This window comes from Sus scrofa, chromosome 2 (genome assembly GCF_000003025.6).
Source record: "Sus scrofa isolate TJ Tabasco breed Duroc chromosome 2, Sscrofa11.1, whole genome shotgun sequence".
Classification (NCBI taxonomy): domain Eukaryota; kingdom Metazoa; phylum Chordata; class Mammalia; order Artiodactyla; family Suidae; genus Sus; species Sus scrofa.
Genome location: NC_010444.4, coordinates 86339393 through 86362824, shown reverse-complemented (window position 1 = coordinate 86362824; position 23432 = coordinate 86339393). Strand labels below are relative to the sequence as shown.

Genomic DNA, 23432 nt, shown 5'->3' with positions numbered 1-23432 from the left:
TCGAGCATCTGAGTCTGGCAGAAAAGCAGATTACCATCTGCTCAGTGTTTAATATATTTAGTATTTTTTTAAAAATTGAAAATGTAAATTACCTTCCCTCTGTACTTTTAGTTAGAATGTAACAGCTATAGTGAAGTTTTATAAATTGCCTCTCTGTGCCAGGCATTGTTCTGTTTTACATTTATTAACCCATTTAATCCTTATAATATTATTCTCATTTATAGATGAGAAAAGAGAGACCCTGAGAGGGTAAGTAACTTGCCTGAAGTCATGCAGCCAGTGTAGGGTGGAAAGCAGCAATCTGACTGCAGTCACAGCTCTGAACCACTATGTAATACTCATCTCCAAATATTTTTCTTAAACAAATTTAGCCATTCTGAATTTTTTTGAAGAATTGGATCTTTGAAGGCCATAGCTAAATGATATGGATGACTAATTTTTCATTACCCTTTTTTTTTAAAGGTATCATAGATTAGCTTTAAAAAATTTGTGCTTATCTGAGAGTTCTATTTAAATAGCTTCAAACATTAGTGAAGTAAGTTTTGGAGTAAGCCCAAAGTTATAGTGTTTCTTAGGCTTCTGTAGAACCAAGTTATACTTTATGACACACTTTAAATGAGCTCATCAGCTGATGTGATTTCTAGACAGATTGCCAATAGGTGAAAAAAATTTCAAGAAAAGGTTTAAATGGAGATAAACTGTGTTTTGTGGTTATTACAGCATTGCATAAACAGGGGCATAAAGTGCACTCATATGTTTAGGTCAGAGTAGCTTTACTACCATTAATCTATTGAGACAAATACCATTTTATGGACTAACAGTCTTTTTTTGTTTATTTGTTTTCAGTATCAGTATAGTCTCTTCAAAAATAGAATATAAAATACTTTCTTTTTATTAGACTGTTCCCAGGGTACTGTGACATGATTTAGAGGCAAATATTAAAATTACTATTCCATACAGACATAAGTAGCTGGGACAGTATCAGTATAAACTTTAACTGTAAATGATAGTATAGAGTCATTTCCTTTGCTGAGTGACTTTTCTTGATAAAAATATTTTCAGGCTGCTTTGTTGGTAGTTCTTTCTATTCATACGAATTCTAAATTTACTCAGCTTCGGTCTTTACTGTTAACTAATTTCATTAATAAAATGCTGTGAGTAGATTTTTTATTTTTGTCAAGTGATAGTCTTAAGAGTCCATATATACATAAACATAGATGTTTGTATGTAAATGTGTTCTCAGATATGATATAAAATGTATATCTTGGAGTTCTGCTGTGGCGCAGTGGGTTGAGAGTCTGACCCACCAGACCACTACAGTAGGTTAAAGGATCTGGCATTGCCACAGCTGCAGCGTAGGTTGCAGCTGTAGCTTGGATTCAGTCCCTGGCCCAGGAACTTCCATATGCCCCCAATGCAGTCATAAAACTAAACACACACACACATATCTTATCAGAAGAAATAGTATGAAAAACTTGAAAATTTGGAGTTTCTCTTGTGGCTCAGTGGTTAACGAACCCAACTAGTATCCATGAGAATGCAGGTTCGATCCCTGGTGTTGCTCAGTGGGTTAAGGATCCAGTGTTGCCATGAGCTGTGGTGTAGGTCACAGACTTAGCTTGGATCCCGTGTTTCTGCTGCTGTGGCTGAGGTGTAGGCTGGCAGCTGCAGCTACGATTTGACCTCTAGCCTAGGAACTTCCATATGCTTTGGGCACGGGCCTAAAAGGACAAAAAAAAAAAAAAAAAAAAGAAAAATTTGAAAATCATTATGCTCCTTGAGTGAAACTAACTTCTCATGTTTTATGAGAGGTCCACTAATTATTTTAACTATTATACAGGTAATGGGAATACACTGTTACTGTCCTCTTTGAATCAAGATAACAGTAGTAAATCATGCCAGGCACATTGAGGGAACTTTCAGTAAATGTTAATTAATGGCTGTGATAGTTTTGGGTATAAATGCTTTTCAGTGTTTATTAGATTATAGAACAATGGTAGATTGTTCTGGAGACTAAAACTTACAGTTTATATAGTTGCAGTGTTTAATGCCAGTAAAGATTCAGTATTCAGACCACTCATTCTGTTGGTATTTTCAAATGGTTTGATAGTAAAATTTATCTCAGAGTTATTTCTGCTTTTAAGTCTGCTATGCTGAATTGAATTGATTTTTGTAGTAGTATAAACACAAAATACTTTATGCTTTATTTAGAGATTTTCTATGTAAATGTGTAATATTTGTGAGTTATTTATTAGAAAAGTTATCTCATAATTAAGCTTTTAAAATTTTTCTTAGAAATGATTTCTTAACATAAGTATAGGTATGGGATTGTGATATTGGAAGACAAGTTCAGAAAGTGTCATGCTTCCAGTCTACTGTAAAGGTAACCCTTTGAGGAAAATATTGTTTAATAATTTAGACGAAATTATTTTTGTAGGTTTTAAATATTTCTTCCATACATACCTACAGTCATTTGACTCTCGTAAGACTAGATATTGGGGAGTATAGATACTAAATGCTAGAATGTATGAATTTTAAATTAGAGCAAGGAATGAATGTCTGTAGTAATTACGGACATGGAGAACAGTCTTGTGGTTGCCAAGAGGGAGGGGGAGGGAGTGGGAGGAACTGGGACTTTAGGGTTAATAGATGCAAACTATTGCATTTGGAATGGATAAGCAATGAGATCCTGCTGTGTAGCACAGGGAACTATATCTGGTCACTTGTGATGGAACATGATGGAGGATAATGTGAAAAGAATGTATACACATGTATAACTAGGTCACTTTGCTGTACAGCAGAAATCGACAACATTGTAAACCCACTATAATAAGAAATTAAAAAGATAGTACCTAGTATGTTTTTAGTAGGTAATTCTAGGAAGGGTAGGTAGTCTTTTTTGAATATATATATTTAAACTTTGAACTAAAGACATGGAGTTATTTGACCCTTAACCTCTGTTTTCTATAAGATTATAAGGAAAAGACATAGCAATTACTTGGTTCCAAACCAAAATCTTTTGTGGCTAATTGACTGCTACTATAGAGTTCATTCATTTCACAAATATTAATCGAGGATTATTACTTGATAGGAACTCTGCTACATGTTGGAGAAACAAACTTGAATAAGACTTGGCTACTTTGATGATTATAAAAGAAATTACCTTAAATGCTCTTAAATGCCACTGTTTTTCAATAAAGTCAGCAAGTTTGGGGAGAGATAAGTAAAATGAAATAGTGTTTCCTCATTTGCTTTTTTCTCTTTCTTTTTCTTTTTTTGACTGCCCCATGGTGTATGGAGTTCTCAGGCCAGGGATCAGATCCAAGCCATAGTTGAGACCCAGACCACAGCTGCTGCAATGTCAGATCCTTAACCCACTGTGCCAGGTCAGGGATCCAGCCTGTGTCCCAGTACTCCCAAGAGGCCTCCGATCCCATTGTGCCACAGCAGGAACTCCTCATTTGCTTCGAAGATTACTGAACTCTATATTGGAGCTAACACTTTTTTTTTCTTTAGTCTTTTTAGGGCGGCACCCTGGGCATATGGAGTTTCCCAGGTGAGGGGTCAAATAGGAGCTGTAGCTGTTGGCCCACAGCAACATGGGATCCGAGCCGCATCTGCAACCTATCCCACAGCTCACGGCAGTGCTGGATCATTAACCCACTGAGCAAGGCCAGGGGTCAAACCCACGTCCTCATAGATACTAGTCAGGGTTATTAACCACTGAGCTACAACAGGAACTCCAGGAGCTAATAATTTTAATGTAAAAAAATTGCTGTGCCAATAGTCAAAAGTATTTTATTTTTTTCCTAAAAGGCTTTTTTTTTTTTCTTTTTTTTCCTGGTAGGCATCTTATGCTACTATGCTATTCTAAGGATCAGTTTAGTAAAGTCTCTGGGGAAGAATGTGCCATTTACTATATACTTGTATCCAGTTTTACTATGGACTGTCTTTGAAGAAGTCAGTTAAGTACTGACTTGATCAAAATCTCTGTGCTTTATGTGGTCTAAAAATATGTCCCTGTTAATAAGTTCTTTAAAAAATGCCATTGTTATCTGACTGAGGTTATTAGGTTTCAAATTAAAATACATGCATTGAAGGAATAGGGAAGGAGAAAAGATTTAGTGTATTTTGGGGAAATTGCTTTGGTGTGCTGTTTCATAAACTGATAAAAAGTATCTTATTTTGAGAGTTCCCTTATGGCTCAGTAGATTAAGGATCCACTGTTGTCACTGCTGTGGCACAGGTTTGATCTAGAAATTCTGTTCACGGTAGGCACAGCCAAAAAAGAAAAAAGTATCTTATTTCAATGTGGTGAAAGTACTTCATCTTTTTTTTTTTTTTTCACAAGCAGCCTCCTCTTTCTCAAAAGTACTTCTTGCAGGTGTTTTACTGTACTGTTAATCAGCTAGATAGTTGCATTTATTCCCACTATGATCTTGCTTCACATTAGGAAAAAAATGGTTAGATACAACATTTCACTCACTTTAGTTAATGGGTCCAATTTTTTCTTTTTTGGCCACACCCACAGCATGTGGAAGTTCCCAGGCCAAGGATAAAATCTGGCAATGCTAGATCCTTATCCACTGTGCCAGACTAGGGATCAGACCCTTGCCACTGCAGAGACAATGCTAGATCCTTAGACTGCTGGCCTCAGTGGGAACTCCTGTTCAGTTATTCTTGAGCTGATAATTTATCAAAGAAATTCAGATCCTTAATAAATGTAAGAAAGACTATTATTTTTTGAACTAGTGATTTTTTTTTTTTTTTTTTTTGGCTGCTCCTGTGGCATATCGAATTTCCTGTATTAGGGCTCAAATCGAGGTTGCAGCTGCATTCTGCACCACAGCCATGGCAACACTGGATCCAAGCTGCATCTGCAACCTACACTGCAGCTTGCAGCAACGTCGGATCCTTAACCCACTGAGTGAGGCCGGGGATCAAACCCATATCCTCACAGAGAACAACGTTGGGTTCTTAACCTGCTGAGCCACAATGGGAACTTCTAGTGAAATTTTTATAAGAGATATTAGCAAGGAGGTGGTGAGATTGGCATTTTTATTGCCATTGAGAGCATAATTAAAATCAGTTGGCTTTATGAATGAGTCTTAAAAATGTGATTATATGAATTGACCCAGTGATTCAACTCCTAGAAATCTCTTTAAAGAAGTAAAAACTTGGGCAGAGATTTATGAATAGCAATGTATTTTACAAATATATTTTATAAATGGATGATTATTCGTATCCTAAATGTTTTACAGGAAAATAGTTAAATTATAGTAGCTCACATGCTTGGCCAGAGGCCTCACTTCCTTTCCATGTGGATCTTTCTCCATACAGCTGCTTATGTGTCTTAGCTGTAGAATGCATGATCCAAGAGAGAGCAAGGAGGTAGCCACCATGTCTTTTATGACTTAATCTTTTAAGTCACATACCATCCCTCTGCCACATTCTATCTATCCACTAGAAGCTGGTCACTTAGTAGAACCCACTTTCAGGGGAAGAGAGTCAAGCTCCACCTCTTGAAGGGAAAGGGTATCAAAGAACTTGTAGACGTATTTTGAAATCACCAATGAGGAAATTCCTGTTTTGGCTCAGTGGGTTAAGAACCTGACATAGTATCAGTGAGGATGTAGGTGTGATCACTGGCCTCATTCAGTGGGTAAAGGATCTGGTGTTGCTGCAAGCTGTGGTGTGTGGTGTAGGTTGCAGATGTGGCTTGTATCCAGAGTTGCTGTGACTGTGGCCTGAGCCAGCAGCTGTAGCCCCAATTCTACCCCGAGCCTGGGAACTTAACATATGCTGCAGTTTGGCCCTAAAAGGAAAAAAAAAAAAACCAAAATGAATAAATTTAGGAGTTCCCATCATGACTCATTGGAAACGGATCTGGCTAGTAGCCATGAGGACGCAGGTTCGACCCCTGGCCTGGCTCAGTGGGTTAAGGATCTGTGAGCTGTGGCATAGGCTGGCAGTTGCAGCTCCGATTGAACCCCTAGCCTGGGAACCTCCATATGCTGCTGTGGGTGCAGCCCTTAAAAGACAAAAAAAAAAAAAAAAAAAACAAGTCTGGAGGATGGCATTAAAAAAGTAAAGTAAAATCACCAATGAATGCTTGACTTTCTAAACTGATAAATATTTCACTTGAATTTTGCAGTGTTTAGCTGTTCTTCAGAGACTAGATGTTTGGCTCTCTGGTGGGAATGACTTGTGTGTATGGAACCGAAATTTAGATCTCCTGTGTAAGACTGGTCACCTTTCTGATACAGGTAAAACAAATCAAGGTAATTGTGAACCATGAAAGACTCTAAAAAGACATAATGAATCTTTAGGAGTTCCTGTCATGGCAGTGGTTGACGAACCTGACTAGCATCCATGAGGATTCGGGTTCAATCCCTGGCCTTGCTCAGTGGGTTAAGTATCCGGCACTGCCATGAGCTGCGGTGTAGGTTGCAGACGCGGCTCAGATCCTGCGTTGCCGTGGCTCTGGCGTAGGTGGGTGGCTGAAGCTCTGATTCGACCCCTAGCCTGGGAACCTCCATGTGCCACCCATGCGGCTGTAAAAGACAAAAAGACAAAAAAAAAAAAAAGACATAATGAATCTTTAAAGAGACGTTCCATGAATACAAAGGTAATATAAGGGATTTTTCTTTTTAGTTCTCAATATAAGATGTAGCCATCTTTCTCCAGTTCAGGTTAAGGATTGTGTAAAATCTTTGTCTCAAATTGGAAGGAAAAGATCCTCCTTCTTGTGGCTTCCCCTTCCCTCTAACAGAATTTCTGGAAAGTGATCAAGAAAAACTTTTTCATGTATATGCTCCTGGGCCATGTCATAAACTGAGTTTGATGAGTATGTTGACACGTGCAAGCAGATCTTTATTACTTTACAATAGCATTTTCTTTTCTTTTTTTTTTTTCCTTTTGTCTTTTTATGGCCACGCCTGCAACATGTGGAGGTTCCCAGGCTAGGGGTCTAATTGAAGCTATAGCTGCTGGCCTACGCCAGAGCCACAGCAATGCCAGATCCAAGCCGCATCTGCAACCTACACCACAGCTCATGGCAACGCCATATCCTTAACCCACTGAGCAAGGCCAGGGATTGAACCCAAAACATCATGGTTCCTAGTTGGATTCGTTTCCACTGCACCACAACGGGAACTCCTACAATAGCATTTTCTACTTTATTTGTGGGGTCATCAAACTTTACATTCCTACGGATGACCTTATTTTACAATTGGTGTTACTAAAGAAGTTTCAGTGACGTGCAAACTTACTAACATGCTGTTTTCTCAGAATTCTGTTGATGTACATTTTGGTTTTAACAGAAAAATCAGTTTTGACTTACATTGTTATCATGGAACTTAAAAATACAATTAAAACTTATTCAGAGTAAAATATTTAAGTATAAATGAGTAAATTTAAGTGACAACTTTGAAGAAATTGTGACACACTATTAGTTTTTGTTTCTAAAAGTAATGAACCCGTTGCTATCCTAGAAAGAATATAGACATATCTTGTTTTATTGCACTTTGCTTTATTAGACTTTGCAGATACTACATTTTTTTTACAAATTGAATGTTTGTGGCAACCCTGCTTCAAGCAAATATGTTGACACCATTTTCGCAACAGCATTTGTTCACTTTGTGTTTTGTCCCATTTTGGTAATTCCTGCAGTATTTCAAATCCTCTACCAGTAAAAAGATGATGACTGGCTGAAGGATCAGACAATGGTTAGTAATTTTTAGCAATAATTTTTTTTTTTTTTTTTTTTTTTTAAGGGCTGCACCTGTGGCATATGGAAGTTCCCAGGCTAGGGGTCAAATTGGAGCTGCAGCTACAACCACACCAATGCCAGATCTAAGTTGTGTCTGCAATCTGGACTGCAGCTCTGGGCAATGCTAGATCCTTTAACCCACTGAGGGAGGCCAGGAATTGTACCCACATTCTCATGGATACTAGTCGGATTCTTAACACGCTGAGCCACAAGCAGAACTCAACAGTAAAGTATTTTAAAATTAAGGTATATACATTGTCTTTTAGACATAATACTATTATTGCACATTTGATATATAACAGTATAGTGTAAACATAACTTTTCTATGCACTGGTAAACCAAAAAGTTTCTGTGACTTGCTTTATTGTGATAATTGCTTTATTTCAGTGCTTAGGAACTGAACCTGAATATCCCCGAGGTTTAGTAAGCATATTGTTGACATCCTAAAGGTAGCAGGAGCCCTGTGAGTTAAATTTACACCTCATAATTGGAACTAGCTTATCTCCACATGGGTATTATAAAATGTAATGAAATAGTGTGATATCATAGCAAAACTAAATCCATACCTTACTAAGATTTACAGTTTAACTTATCAGTTCAGCATTTGATCACTAGTAATCTTATTTGACTCTAGAGTATATTTTCATGTTTATCATTATCATTATTTATATCTCTATTTACATGTACATTTTCCTTTCTATTTTCTTATACTAGCCTATGGTTATCTGTGAATTTTTAGTCTACGAATTTTTAGTAACTATATTGTGAAACACTGAAATCACGCTAAAGAGAACCTTTTGTATGCTGATGAAAATAACCACCAATCATTGCAGTCTCCCTTTCTTTTGCAAGTTTTTTTTTAATTCAGTGAATTTTATTATATTTATAGGTGTACACTCATCACTACAACCTAATATTAGAACATTTCCATCCCAAACCCCCAGTCCATGCCTCCCCCACAGCCTGTCTCCTTTGATAACCATAAATTTTTCAAAGTCTGTGAGTCTGTTTCCTTCTGCAAATAAGTTCATTTGTATCCTTTTAGATTCCACACATAAGTAATAGCATGTGACGTTTGTGTCTCACTGTCTAACTTCACCTTGCATGGTAATTTCTAGGTCCATCCCTTTTGCTACAAATGCCATTATTTCATTCCTTTTTATGGCTGAATAATATTCCATTGTGTATATGTAACACATCTTCATCTACTTCTCTGTCAGTGGACATTTAGATTGCTTCCATGTCTTGGCTATTGTATATAGTGCTGCAGTGAACATTGGGGTACATGTATTTTTTCGAGTCATGGTTTTCTCTGGATAGATGCACAGGAGTGAGATTGCTGGATTATATGGTAATTCTATTTTTTAGTTTTTTGAGGAACCTCCATACTGTTTTCCATAGTGGTTGCACCAATTTACATTCCCACCAACAGTGTAAAAGGGTTCCCTTTTCTCCATACCCTTTCCAGCACTTGTTGTCTGTAGACTTTTTGATGATAGCCATTCTGGCTGGTGTAAGGTGGTACCTCATCATATTTTTGATTTGCATTTCCCTAATAATTAGTGATTTTGAGGATGTTTTCATGTGGGTTTTTTGGTCATCTATATGTCTTCTTTGGAGAATTGTCTGTTTAGATCTTCTGCCTCTTTTTTGATGGGGTTTTTTGTTTTTGATATTGAGCTGCAGGAGATGTTTATGTATTTTAGAGATTAATCCGTTGTCAGTCGCTTCATTTGCAGATATTTCCTCCCATTCTGTAGATTGTCTTTTCTTTCCTTTTTTTCTTTTTTAGGGCCACACCTGTGGTATATGAAAATTCCCAGACTAGGGTTCTAATTGGAGCTACAGCTGCCAGCCTACACCACAGCCACAGAAATGCAGGATCCAAGACACGTCTGTGACTACAAGGCATCTGATGGCGATGCTGGATCCTTAACCCACTGAGCAGGGCCAACGATCAAACCTGCATCCTCATGGATACTAGTCAGGTTTGTGAATACTGAGCCACAATGGGGCCTCCTGTCTTTTCATTTTGTTTAGGGTTTCCTTTGCTGTGCAAAAACTTAAGTTTAACTAGGTCTGATTTGTTTATTTTTGTTATTATTGTCATTACTCTAGGAGGTGGGATCTGAGAAGATACTGCTGTGGGATTGTTTTCCTAATTTCTCTTTCTGATCTTTCATTGTTAGTATGTAGAAATGCAGTTGATTTCTGTGTATTAATTTTTTTTTTTTTTGTCTTTTTTGTCTTTTGTTGTTGGTGTTGTTGTTGCTATTTCTTGGGCCGCTCCCGCGGCATATGGAGGTTCCCAGGCTAGGGGTTGAATCGGAGCTGTAGCCGCCGGCCTACGCCAGAGCCACAGCAAGGCGGGATCCGAGCCGCGTCTGCAACCTACACCACAGCTCACGGCAACGCCGGATCGTTAACCCACTGAGCAAGGGCAGGGACCGAACCCGCAACCTCATGGTTCCTAGTCGGATTCATTAACCACTGCGCCACGACGGGAACTCCTGTGTATTAATTTTTTATCTTGCAACTTCACCATATTCATTGATGAGCTTTAGTAAGTAGTTTTCTGATAGCATTTTTAGGATTTCCTTTGTACAGTATTATGTCATCTGCAGACAGCAGTTTTTTTAATAATTCTCTTCCAGTTTGGATTCCTTTCATTTCTTTTCTGATTGCCATGGCTAGGACTTCCAAAACTATGTTGGATAAAAGTGGCGAGAGTGGACATTCTTGTCCTGTTCCTGATCTTACTGGGAATTCTTTCAGCTTTTCACCATTGAGAATGATGTTAGCTGTGGGTTTGTCACAAATGGTGTTTATTATATTGAGGTAAGTTTCCTTTATGCCCACTTTCTGGAGGGTTTTTATCAAAAATGAGTATTGAATTTTGTCAAAAGCTTTTTCTGCATCTATGGGGAGGATCATATGATTTTTATTCTTCAGTTTGTTATTGTGGTGTATCTCACAGATTGATTTGGAGATAGTGAAAAATTCTTGCATCCCTGGGATAAATCCCACTTGATCATGGTGTACGATCCTTTTAATGTATTTCTGGATTCAGTTTGATAGTATTTTATTGAGGATTTTTGCATCTATGTTCATCAGAGACATTGGCCTGTAATTTTCTTTTTTATGTGCTATCTTTGTCTGGTTTTGGTATCAGGGTGATAGTGGCCTTATGGAATGAGTTTGGGAGTGTTCCTTCCACTGGCATTTCTGGGAAGAAATTCAGAAAGAAAGGTGTTAACTCTTCCCTAAATGTTTAGTAGAATTTGCCTGTGAAGCCTAGACTTTTGTTTGTTGGAAGTTTTTAAATCACAGTTTCAATTTCAGTACTTGTGATTGGTCTAGTCATCTTTTCTACTTCTTGGTTTATTCTTGGAAGATCATATTTTTCTAAGAATTTGTCCATTTCTTCTAGGCTGGCCATTTTATTTGCATATAGTTGCTTGTAGTAGTCTCTTATGATCCATTTCTGTGATGGCTGTTGTAACTTTTTCTCTTTCATATCTAATGTTATTGATTTGGGCCCTCTTCCTTTTTTTTTCATAATGAATCTGGCTAAGGGTTTATCAATTTTGTTGATCTTTTCAAAGAACCAGCTTTTAGTTTCATTGATCTTTTCTGTGGTTTTCATCATTTCCATTTCATTTATTTCTGCTCTGATCTTTATGATTTCTTTCCTTCTGCTAACTTTGGGTTTCGTCTGTCTCTCTCTCTAGTTGCTTTAGGTGTAAAGTTAGGCTGTTTATTTGAGTTTTTTCCTATTTCCCGAGGTAGGCTGGTGTTGCTATAAACTTCCTTCTTAGTACTGCCTTTGCTGCCTCCCATAGGTTTTGGATTGTTGTGTCTCTGTTGTCATTTTCTTCTAGGTATTTTTTAGTTTCCTCTTTGATTTCTTCAGTGACCCATTGGTTGTTTAGTAGCATGTTGTTTAGTCTCCATGTGTTTGTGTTTTTTTGCAGTTTTTTTCTTGTTGATTTCTTTCTTTCTTTTTTGTTTCTAGGGCTGTACCCATGGCATACGAAGTTCCCAGGCTAGGGGTAGAATCAGAGCTGTAGCTGTCAGCCTGTGTCACAACCACAGCAACATGGGATCTAAGCCGCATGTGCGAGCTACACCACAGCTCACAGCAATGCCAGATCCTTAACCCAATGGGCAAGGTCAGGGATCAAATCTCTGTCCTCATGGATACTAGTCAGATTCATTTCTGCTGTGCCACAATGGGAACTCCTTGTTGATTTCTAGTCGTATAACATTGTGATTGGAAAGATGCTTGTTATTATTTCAATTTTCTTAAATTTACCAAGGCTTGATTTGTAGCCTGGAATGTGATCTATCCTAGGGAATGTTCCATGTGCACTTGAGAAGAATGTGTATTCTGCTGCTTTGGGATGGAATAGTCTATAAATATCTATTAATTCCATCTGGTCTAATGCATTATTTAAGGCCTGTGTTTCTTTTTTGATTTTCTGTCTGGATGATCTGTCCATTATAGCAGTCTATAAGTGGGGTGCTAAACTAACCTGCTATTATTTTGTTATTGTCAATTTCTCCTTCTAAGGCTGTTAGCAGTTGCATTATATGTTGAGGTGATGCTATATTGGGTGTATATATATTTACAATGGATTGATTCTTTGATCATTATGTAATGCCCTTCTCTGTCTCTTACATCAATCTTTATTTTAAGGTCTATTTTGTGTAATATGAGTATTGCTACTCCAGCTTTCTTTTCATTCCAATTTGCATGGAATATTTTCTTCCATCCTCTCACTTTCAATTTGTATGTGTCCCTAGAACTAAAGTGGGTCTCTTGAAGACAGCATGTATATGGGTCTTGTTTTTATATCCATTCAGCCAGTCTCTGTCTTTTGGTTGGAGCATTTAGTCCATTTACATTTAAGGTAATTACTGATATGTATGTTTTTATTGCCATTTTATTAAGTGTTTTGGATTTGGTTTTGTTGGTCTTTTTTCTTCCCTTCTTTTGTTCTTTTCTCTTGTGTTTGAGGACTGTTTTTAGTGTTGTGTTTGGATTGTTTTTTCTTATTTGTATGTGTATCTATTTAGACTTTTGGTTTGCAGTTACCATGAAGTTTTGATGTAGGAGTCTATATATATATATAGAAGATTGTTCTCACTTGCTGGTCTCTTAATTGCAAATGCATCTCCAGTATCCTGCATTTGTATCCTACTTTTTTCACCATTTCTGGTTTTGGTGGCATATTTGTATGTGGATGATTTCCTACCTTTACAATATGTATGACTTTACTGGTGAACCTTGTCATTTGTCATATTTTTGTTTCTAGTTGTGGCCTTTTCCCTCTTGAGAAGTTTCTTCAGTTTTTGTTGTAAAAGTTTCTTTAGTATTTGTAGTATTTTAGTATTTGTTGGTTTAGTGGTGCTGAATTCTCTTAGCTTTTGATTGTCTGTAAAGCTTTTGATTTCTCCTTCAAATCTGAATGAGAACCTTGCTGGGTAGAGTAATCTTGGTTACATGTTTTTTCCTTTCATCGCTTAAAGTATATCATGCTGCCCCCTTCTGGCCTGCAGTGTTTCTGCTGGAAAATCAGCTGATGGTCTTATCGGAGTTCCCGTGTATGTTATTTGCTTCTTTTCCCTAGCTGCTTTCATTATTTTCTCTTTGTCGTTAATTTTGCTCTGTTTGATTAATGTATGTTTCAGGGTGCTCCCCCTTGTGTTTGTTTTATATGGTACTTGTGCTTCCTGAATTTGAGTGAGTGAATCCTTTCCCATGTTAGGGAAGTTTTTGGCTATTGTCTCTTCAAATATTTTCTCTTGCCCTTTCTCTCTTCCCCTTCTGGAACCCCTGTAATACTGATGTTGGTGCATTTAAAGTTGTCCCAGAGTTCTCTTAGACTGTCTTCATTTCTTTTCATTATTTTTTCTCTTTTCTGTTTTGTGCCACTGATTTCCACCAGTCTTCCACCTCCCTTATTTGTTCTTCTGCCTCCTGTATTCTGCTGTTGGTTCCTTCTAGTGAATATTTTATTTCAGTTATTGTATTTTTTTGCATCTATGCTTGCTTAATTTTTAAATCTTCTATTTCTTTGTTCAGTGTTTATTGGAATTTGTCAGTTTTTGCCTCCAGTTTATTTCCAAGATCTCGAATCATCTTTACTGTCATTAGTCTAAAGTCTTTTTCATGGGGGTTGGTAATCTCCACATCACCTAGCTGCTTTTCTGGGTTTTTTTTTCTTGTTCCTTTATCTGAGTCATAATTCTCAGCCTTTTCGTTTTTCTATAGATTTTTGGTGTGGTCTCCTTTTTGCATGCAATAGTGTTGTAGCCTCTTTTGCTTCTGCTGTCTGCTCCCTTGCAGCTGAAGTTGGTCTGGGGGCTTGCTGCAGGCTTCCTGTTGGGAGGGACTGGTGCCCATCCACTGTTAGCTGATTCCTAGGGTGTTTGTCTCTAGGTGTGATTAGAGGTGGCTATGTGCCTGGGAGGTCTTTAGGCAGCCTGTTTGTTGATGGGTGGTTCTGTGTTCCCACCAGATTTGTTGTTTGGCCTGGGGCTTCTCAGCCCTGATGGGTGGGGCCAGAATTTTCCAAAATGGCCTCCTCCAGGGGAGTTCATGCTGTTGATTATTCCTGAGACCTTTACCTCCAATGTCTTCCCACAATGGGCCACAGTTTTCCCAGGAGATGCTCCAGATCCACAAGCAGGTCTGACCTAGATTCCCGTGAAGTCTCTGCTTTGCCCTGGGACCCAGCCTGTGTGTGCCCTTCAAGAGTGCAGTTTATGTTTCTCTCAGTTCCTTGGAGCTCCTGCACTCACAAGCCCCGCTGGGCCTTAATGCCAAATGCTCCGGGCGCTTCTCGTCCTAATGCCAGACCCCCAGGCTTGGGAACCTGACCTGGAACTCAGAACTCTCACTCCTGTGAGTGAGCCTCTGTGATGTAGTTACTTTCCAGTCTGTGGGCCACCCACCTGTCTTGTTTGGGGTTACTTATATTATGTAAATGCATAATCATCCCTCCTATTGTGGCCTCCTCTTTGTGTTTTGGCGTAGGATATTTTTAAAAGTAGCCTCCATTCTATTTTGTTGATGGTTGTTCAGCAGTAGGTTGTAATTTTGTTATTTTCATGAGAGAAGTTGAGCTCCAGTACTTCTACTCTGCCATCTTAATCCTGTCATCTGCAAGTTATTATTTATTTATTTATTTTTGTCTTTTTGCCATTTCTTGGGCCACTCCTGCGGCATATGGAGGTTCCCAGGTGAGGGGTCCAGTTGGAGCTGTAGCCGCCAGCCTACGCCACAGCCACAGCAACGCGGGATCTGAGCCACATCTGCAACGTATACCACAGCTCACTGCAACGCCGGATCCTTAACCCACTGAGCAAGGCCAGGGATTGAACCCACAACCTCATGGTTCCTAGTCGGATTTGTTAACCACTGCGCCATGATGGGAACTCCTGCAAGTTATTTTTGAGTACTGTAAATTAAATAGTCATGGTGTTGCCCTATTTATCAGTGTCTGAAGAGATAGTATAAACCTTTGAGAAAATGTGTTGGAAAACTTTGAAAAGGCCTTAGGTTGCCATTGGTGAGCTTCCAATGATTTTGAGACTTCCCAAAGTACAGGATGCCAGGTAGTTGGCAGTACTCTTAGACCCTTCTCTTATGAGGCTCCTTTCACAATTAAGCCTTGCTTGGTTTATGGGCTGGAAGTGCTTGTAGGGGCAGTTATTATCTATTTGGAAATAAGCACAGATAATTTTAGTATGATATGATGAACAGAGCCTTGGACTAGAAGATAGGACATCTGTGCCCTTTCCAGCAAAGGATTCTGTGTATTAAGTTGCTACTTCTGGATTATTGAATTTCTAGTATATTCATTTGGCAAATAATTTAATAAACATTTTTTCCCTTACTTTAATATTTATACTTTCATTTTCTCAGTTAAGACCTGAGAACCTAATGGAACCCTGACTATTTCTTTTAGATACTGGAACAAACTATTTTCATGGAGATGAGTTTCTTGAGTATTAGTTTGTCCAGTGGCTCTTATGCAGAAGGTCAAGCTTTGTCTCTCCCATCACAGATCTTTGAGATCTAGTAGAACAGGTCCACAGGGGCTCACCTTCCAGGCTACACCCTTATGGTATAGGGAGCTTGATAGAAACACTTTTTTTAAAAAGCTGTTTTCTGCATCTGGAATTCTCTTGCTATCCATTCCCCTGCTCTCCTGTCTCTTCCTTCTTTATCTTGTATCTCTACTCCTCCTTTTTTCCTCCTCAACCATAATCTCGCTGTCCTCAAATATGAGAAAATATAAAATATGTTTTGGTTTGTTTTTTTTTTTTTTGTCTTTTAAGGGCCACACCCTCAGCATATGGAAGTTCACAGGCTAGGGGTTGAATTGGAACTGCAGCTGCTGGCCTGTGCCACAGCCACAGCAATGCCAGATCCAAGCTGTGTCTGTAACTTACACTGCAGCTCACAGCAATGCCAGGTCCTTAGCTCACTGAGCAGGGCCAGGGATCCAACCAGCATCCTCATAGATACTAGTCGGGTTCATTACTGCTCAGTCACAATGGACACTCCTAAATAATACTGTTTAAACAACCCTACATGGAGAAAAGGTTTTCGCCAGAATTTCCCCCCAAGTGGGAAGGTGAAGCAAGTGAGTAAAGTGTTTTCCAAATTTGCATGTATGTTTTAAATTACGTATATATGTATGTGAATGATATATTATAATGGAAAAGTTAACTTTAATAAACAGTTTTATTTGCCAAGACATGTAATGGCTCTGAATCTAATGCATGAATTCTTTAATTCTTGTTGATAAAGTAATAACTATAATGTCCCTTATAGAAGTTATAGTTACCCTAAAATCTTTCATGATTCAGCTGTAAAAAGATATTTAGAACTGTATGCTTAGTAAGTGAAATATGATAGAATATTGAATCTGATTATTCAGTAATACAAAAAATTTTTTAAAATGTATTGATTGATTATAAACAAACTGAAGGCCAGTTTGTTAGCTATTGATTGTTGGCTAACTCATTTACTGCCAGGGAGCCCACCCAGGCTTCTTAAATGTATATTGAGGAAAATGCCAATTTTCTTTTTTGGCTACCCCATGGCACATGGAGTTCCTGGGCGAGGGATCAGATCCAAGCTGCTGTTGTGACTTAAGCTGCAGCTGTGGCAACTCCAGACCCTTAAACAACTATTATGGGGTGAGGATTGAACCTGTGTCCCAGGGCTCCCAAGACGCTGCCAATCTTGTTGGGCCACAGGGGGAACTCTGAAAAATGCCAATTTTATATCCCATGTGAGCTAGCCAAGTTGTAAATGGTGATGGGGTGTTCCTTTTGTGGCTCAGTGGGTTAAGAACCCAACTAGTATCCATGAGGATGCAGATTTGATCCCTGGCCTCACTCAGAGGGTTAACAATCTGGCATTGCTTTGGTGTAGGTTGCAGATGTGTCTCGAATCCGGTGTTGCTGTGGCTGTGGCGTAGGCCAGCAGCTGTAGCTCTGATTTGACCCCAGCCTTGGAAACTTGCATATGCCATGGATGCAGCCCTTAAAAAAAAAAGAGAGAGAGACATTCCTGGTAAATAAGTTCACTACAGTAGTAAAAATATTCAACAAACATGTCCTATCTTTGATATGTCAGTAATGTCTTCCAAAGGTCTCACCTACTTTTCACAAAATCACTTTCCGTATGTTAAGCAAGCACGGAAGTGTGATGTAGCAAATTGTGTGTGCTTTATTGTTACCACCCCCTTAATGGGAATGACTGACCTAAATCTGAGAATGTTTTTGTTTTTGATGTGATCAATGAAGAAAGTAATTTGAGCTTTGTTATATATGTTTTTAAAGGGATCAGTGCTTTGATTGAAATACCTAAGAACTGTGTTGTGGCCGCAGTTGGCAAAGAACTGAGTGAGTATGACTTTTTTTTTTTTTAATTTCTTCTTTTTTTTAACTTTAAACTAGACTTGTATACACATTTCAGAAGAGATCTGTTAGTTTTTTACTTAAGGGACATGTGCCTCTGCCCCCATTTTGGCCTCCTGGGAAATGATATGAAACCTGAGACATTTTCAAGATGTCTGGTCAGTTTTTGTACCACACTTGGCCTGGCATAGCCAGGTGGGCAAGGTAACCCCACTCCTCGGATGCTAGAGAAGGCTGTTTACATTCCATAGCCCTCTCTGTTTCTGATTCACACACATACACTTATTTAGCAAAAACTTTAGCTACATAAAACAACTGTCAACATTCTGGAAACTGAAAACTTGAGTTTGGATTATTTTGGGAGTTCACTAAGGCAAGAACTGTCTTATGGAATTTTTGTAAGCCAGAATGGGGCCCACTTTCTTGCAGGGAATTTCATCATTTCTCTCAAAGTAGTGGGAGAGCAGAAGGAAGGGTAGTAAGGAATTTTGTAAATGTATTAATTGATCATAAATATGCTGTTTGAAGGCCACTTTCTTAGCTGTTGACTGTTGGCTAACTTACTACTGCCAGGAGCTTGCAGCAAAAAAAAAAAAAAAAAAAAAAAAAACACCTTTTATGCTCATGTCTTATGGATGAAATTTGGGTGTTCAGAAGTGATAGAGTAAGGATACTTGTTAAAAGCTGCTTTTTACTTGAATTTTAACCCAAGAGACATTTGATATTAGTTGTACTACTTCTTCTAGAGACCAACCCTGAGATTTCCTGTGACCTTAATTTGCCATGTTTGCAAAAGGCAGTGAACATGAGCTAATTGTTCACAATTTATAAACCGCTATCTTTAGGCTTCACTGCTTTGCAGCCCAGTTTCTCTTTCTTCTGTTGACCTTTCCAAGTATAATCACGTCTAAGAAGTGATTTTCTAGACCCTGTGTTTATCCTTTCTTTTCATAAAGTAGTTTGTAGAGGTATAATTTTGAGTTTAGTTTTTTTTTTTTTTTCTTTTTCCTTCCTTGCAGAAATTCAGTTTCCCCATGTTCTTTATTGATCTGGAAGGACACCTAGCTCTCCCTGCCTTTCTCCTCTTATCAGTCACTTGTGTTTTGCTGATTTTACTCCCAGTGGTTGTCAAATTTTAGTGTGCATGGGAATGACTTGAAAGGCTTGTTAAAAACACGAGTTCCTGGACCTTACTCCCAGAGTTTCTAATTCACTAGATCTGGAGTGGGGCCTGAGCTTCTGCAGTTCTAGCACGTTTCCTGGTAGTGCTGAAGTTGCTGATCTGGGACCATACTTTGAGGACTGCAGCTCTAAATATTTTGGTCCACTTCTTTCCATTTCACTCCTCGTGCTTTCTTCAGCCTCTCATCACCTCTTTTGCCAGGTCTGTTGCAATAGTGCGTCCTTCCTCTACTTCAGTGCTTCCCAAATGCCTTCTTCTCTAGTTAGCACTGCCCAGATGCATTCTGTAGTAGATGCTAGGGGATCTATTTAAATGCAGGCTTCATAGCTTCTGTGGCTTCCTATTGCCTACATTAGTTGTTTATGGACTCTCAAACATCTGACTAGTACAAAGGTCAGGCTTGTGGAGAGCAACATAGAGTTGGTGATTTTTTTTTTTTTTTTTTTTTTTTTTGTCTTTTTTTGCTATTTCTTGGGCCGCTCCCGCAGCATATGGAGTATCCCAGGCTAGGGGTCTAATCGGAGCTGCAGCTGCCAGCCTATGCCAGAGCCACAGCAACTCAGGATCCAAGCCGCATCTGCAACCTACACCACAGCTCACGGCAACGCCGGATCGTTAACCCACTGAGCAAGGGCAGGGATCGAACCCGCAACCTCGTGGTTCCTAGTCGGATTCGTTAACCACTGCGACACGACGGGAACTCTGAGTTGGTGATTTTTATTTTGTTTAGTGAAAACATTAAAAACCAAAAACTAGAAACCAAACAAGCTACCATTTACCACTGTCATTTTGTAAAAGTAACTTTCTAACAACAAAATATAAAGAACATGATCTCAGAAAAAAAGAATAGGATTTTAAATAATTTAGTTTTAAAGAAACTTATATGGTCCTTATTTTTTTTTCTCATTTTTGCCCCAGATGAAAGAAATCTTTGCTCTAGGGACCAATGTAAGGACACTAGTGGCCAGCAAGATAGAATCCAGACTTTTCAACATATCAAACCATGCCCTCCGTTATCTCTTTTCTGCCTCCTTGAGCCTTTTATCACTTGCTTGTAAAGTCTGGATTGTCTGGGATTCCCCAACCTGAGGTGTTTCTCACCTCTCCGTCTTCATTTCTGTTGTTACCTTATATTGAACTTGTCCTCCTACTCATTGTCCCCTTTGATCTGGGTAACTTCTACTAATTCTTTAAGAGCTCAGCCCCAGTATGTCTTTTTTTTTTTTTTTTTTTGAGGGTGATGCTTTGTTTACTTCATACCTCCCCTCCCAGAGGTTTTACCTCTGTATTCTCAAAATCTCATGTGTATTATTTCACTTACTACTTTAAAAACTTCTTTTTCTTCTCTCCTTGCCCCTTCCCTTCAGAATGTTAGCTCCTTGGTGAATGGAACTTTCTCTTTCATCTTTCTCCTAACAGATAAGAGATTTTTACTGAATTAATTTATTGAAATAGGAATGAAAGCAACGCCTCAACAGAAGTTATTTAGAATATCATTAAAACAAAGGGAAGAACTAAAAGTTGTTTTTATTCAGAAAAAAAAAATTTTTTAAATACACGTTCTTTTTTTTTTTTTTTGGCTTTTTAGGGCTGCATCCCCAGCATATGGAAGTTCCCAGGCTAGGGGTTGAATTGGAGCTACAGCTGCCAGCCAGCCAGCCTACGCCACAGCAACATGGGATCTGAGCCAAGTCTGCAACCTACACCACAGCTCATGGCAACGCCAGATCCTTAACCTACTGAGCAAGGCTAGGGGTCAAATGCACATCCTCATGGATACCAGTTGGATTAGTTTCCACTGCACCACAGCAGGAACTCCTACTACACATATTGTTAAAAATGAGGTTCTTATTGTACTTAGTTTCATCATAAAATATAGTGCCATTTTTCCTTATAAAAATAAGTTTTATTCCTGTAAATGTACTCTCTTTTCTGTTTCTAAGACCAAGCTTGTGCCCGTGTCCTTGATTTTCAATGTTGCATACCAATTCTTTTTCTATGTGACGATCCTCTCAGCAGGAAATATAATTTCTGTGTGCCCTAGCTGCAGTGACTTTGAGGCTTTTAATTACTAAACAAGGTTGTCAGCTCAGGGTACTCAACCTGGTTTAGGAGACCAGGATTGTCCTATGAACCTTTTTAAGGAATTGACTGTTGCCTCTCTTTTATCTTCTGATCTAATTCGTATTTATTTTATTTCCTCAAAGTTGTTACATATGTGACCCTGTGAATACTTGTCTATAGAGGCTATATTTTATGGACTCACTGAAGAATTTCACATTATCTTTAGTACTTCGTGGTTTGGGGTATTTCAGATTGTCCTCTATGTTAGTTTAATTAAACAACATTGCTTGTTACTATGTAGTCCCAATCTCAGCATCATTTGGTAGTATTCCATCTAAAGTAGAATTTTCACTCCACTCTGATAGGTATCAGGAAGAATTCCCTTTGTTTTGAATGGAAGTCCTTCTTCTTTTGACAGCCGCAGTTGCAATGTGAATGGCTGTCAGGATTAAATAACCTTGCTAGAGATTTGTCAGTTGGTAAAATATTGTTCACAGACATAAAAGGAAACATGATATGACCTGTTTTCCAGAAAGGAATGTGAAAAAGAGGATAGACTTTAGTAATTAGCCATCACTTGGAAAGAGTATAACTTCTAAGATCTTCCCCCTTCTCAGATACTATTTTCCTTAAATTGCAAACATCCATAACACTTGGTACAGTGGCTTATTGTAGCACTTAATACATTGACTATGGACTTGTTTGTAAGTTGCCCTCTCGCTCTAGACTCTTTCAGGGAAGTAACTGGAAGTTACCATATAATGATATCTAAGATCCTGGAACCTAGTAGTAAGTGTTTAGTAAATGTTTATTTATGGAATCACTCCAGTTGATTTGATTTGGGGATTTTTGTATTGATTAAAGTTAGAATTTATACAAGCTTAAACAAAACTATCAGATAATGAGAAAAGCAACACATTGACATCTACTGTGGTCCAAAGAATGAGTGGCACACAAAAAATTATAAGGCGGATTCACTCAGAGAGTTTATAATTTAGTGGTATATGCCAAGGTGTCGAGAAGAGTTAAAAACAAAAGCACCTGCTGAAGTTAAACACAAATTTGTAGTTTATTTGGTTGTATGCTTAGTGGCCTGGCCTGAGTACAGATAGCTAATGGTAGAGACGATTTCAGGGGTGCGGGCCAGTCCTGGCTAGGGAGGGAGTAAGGTGGGAGAGCTGGTCATGCACTGAGGGCCTAGAGATGCCGGAGGCTTCATGGTCTGCAGTGGGTTTAGAAGAGTTTGGATAAAGGAACAGAGTTCTAAGGACACATTCACTTGGGCTTTTAGTTCACTGGTATTTCAAAAATATCAGGCATATGAATTTTTTTTTTTTTTTTTTTTTTTTTTTTGGCCAGATCCATGGCATGTGGAAGTTCCTGAGCCAGGGATCACACCTGCACCACAGCAGCAACCAGAGCCACTGCAGAGACAGTGCCGGATCCTTAACCCTCTGTGCCCCTAGAGAACTCCTGAAAGAAATATTTTAAAGTGGTATGAACAAGGCTGTCTTTGGAGATGGGATTTTAATATTTTGGGTATTTCTCAGTTAATGAAATGCTGACTTTTTCAGAAGTGGAACTTAATCTTCTTTGACCATTTTAATAAAATTATATCTGTCTTTTATTTTAGTAATTTTCAGGTTGGTAGCACCCTCAGAGGGATCACTAGGATGGGATGTTCTTGAAGTTAAGCGTCTCCTTGATCACCAGGATAATATTCTCTCGCTGGTTAATGTCAATGGTAAGCTCATTGTGTAGATGTTTATATTGTGTAAGATTTCGTACTTATTAAATAACCTGTTCTGAACTTCAGTCTTGTTTTGTTCTCGGGTTCTAGAATTACTGTTGTGAAAATAATGTTTTTGATTAGTAGGAACTGGCAGTCTCTTACACTCTGAGGTTTAAACCAGTGGAATTGATCAAGTTTCCTAGATCACTAGATCAGTGATTTAGGTACAAGGGGAAGAATAGAGCCAGGCAGAGAAAAAGGGATGACAGAGGAGAGAGCATACTTATCTCAGGTTACTTGGTAGTTGTGGGGTGATTATCATAGGCTATCAATACTAATATTTAGTAGCATTTTGGCATTTTTGACAAATGGTTCTGGCTAATTTCTTTTTTGAAGACCACACAGTACAGTGTTTACCTAGCATTCTACTTAGAGTAGAATGAGGTAGTTTTAATCATGTTTGAAGACGCAGAGATGTAAAAGGTCTGTAGAAAATGGGTCATATCTGCTTTTCTTCATGTTTTTGTGTTGTAATTTGCCAGACTCTCTGTTTGGCTTTATAATGATTTTAATGAGCATCTTCTGTGAGCAAAACTGACCTCCATGACAGGAGAGGATTACAAACCAGGAATCCTGGGCTAGTTCATGTTTTTTTTCCTTTTTACAATTACACCTATGGCACATGGACGTTTCCATTCTAGGGTTTAAATTGGAGCTGCAGGCTTGAGCCACAGCCACAG

At 38.5% G+C, this 23432-nt stretch overlaps 1 protein-coding gene across 2 annotated transcripts in view; it reads left to right on the top strand.

The window, feature by feature from the left end:
* WDR41 (WD repeat domain 41) overlaps positions 1-23432 on the top strand; it is a 57687-nt gene that overhangs the window by 17795 nt on the left and 16460 nt on the right. Inside the window, exons 5-8 of one of the 2 annotated variants that reach the window (XM_013994928.2) lie at positions 2321-2383; positions 6155-6266; positions 17636-17698; positions 22594-22704. In XM_013994928.2, coding sequence (XP_013850382.1) covers positions 2321-2383; positions 6155-6266; positions 17636-17698; positions 22594-22704 — 349 coding nt within the window. The remainder of the gene's footprint in view (positions 1-2320; positions 2384-6154; positions 6267-17635; positions 17699-22593; positions 22705-23432) is intronic. The other variant, XM_013994930.2, reaches the window with a different exon arrangement.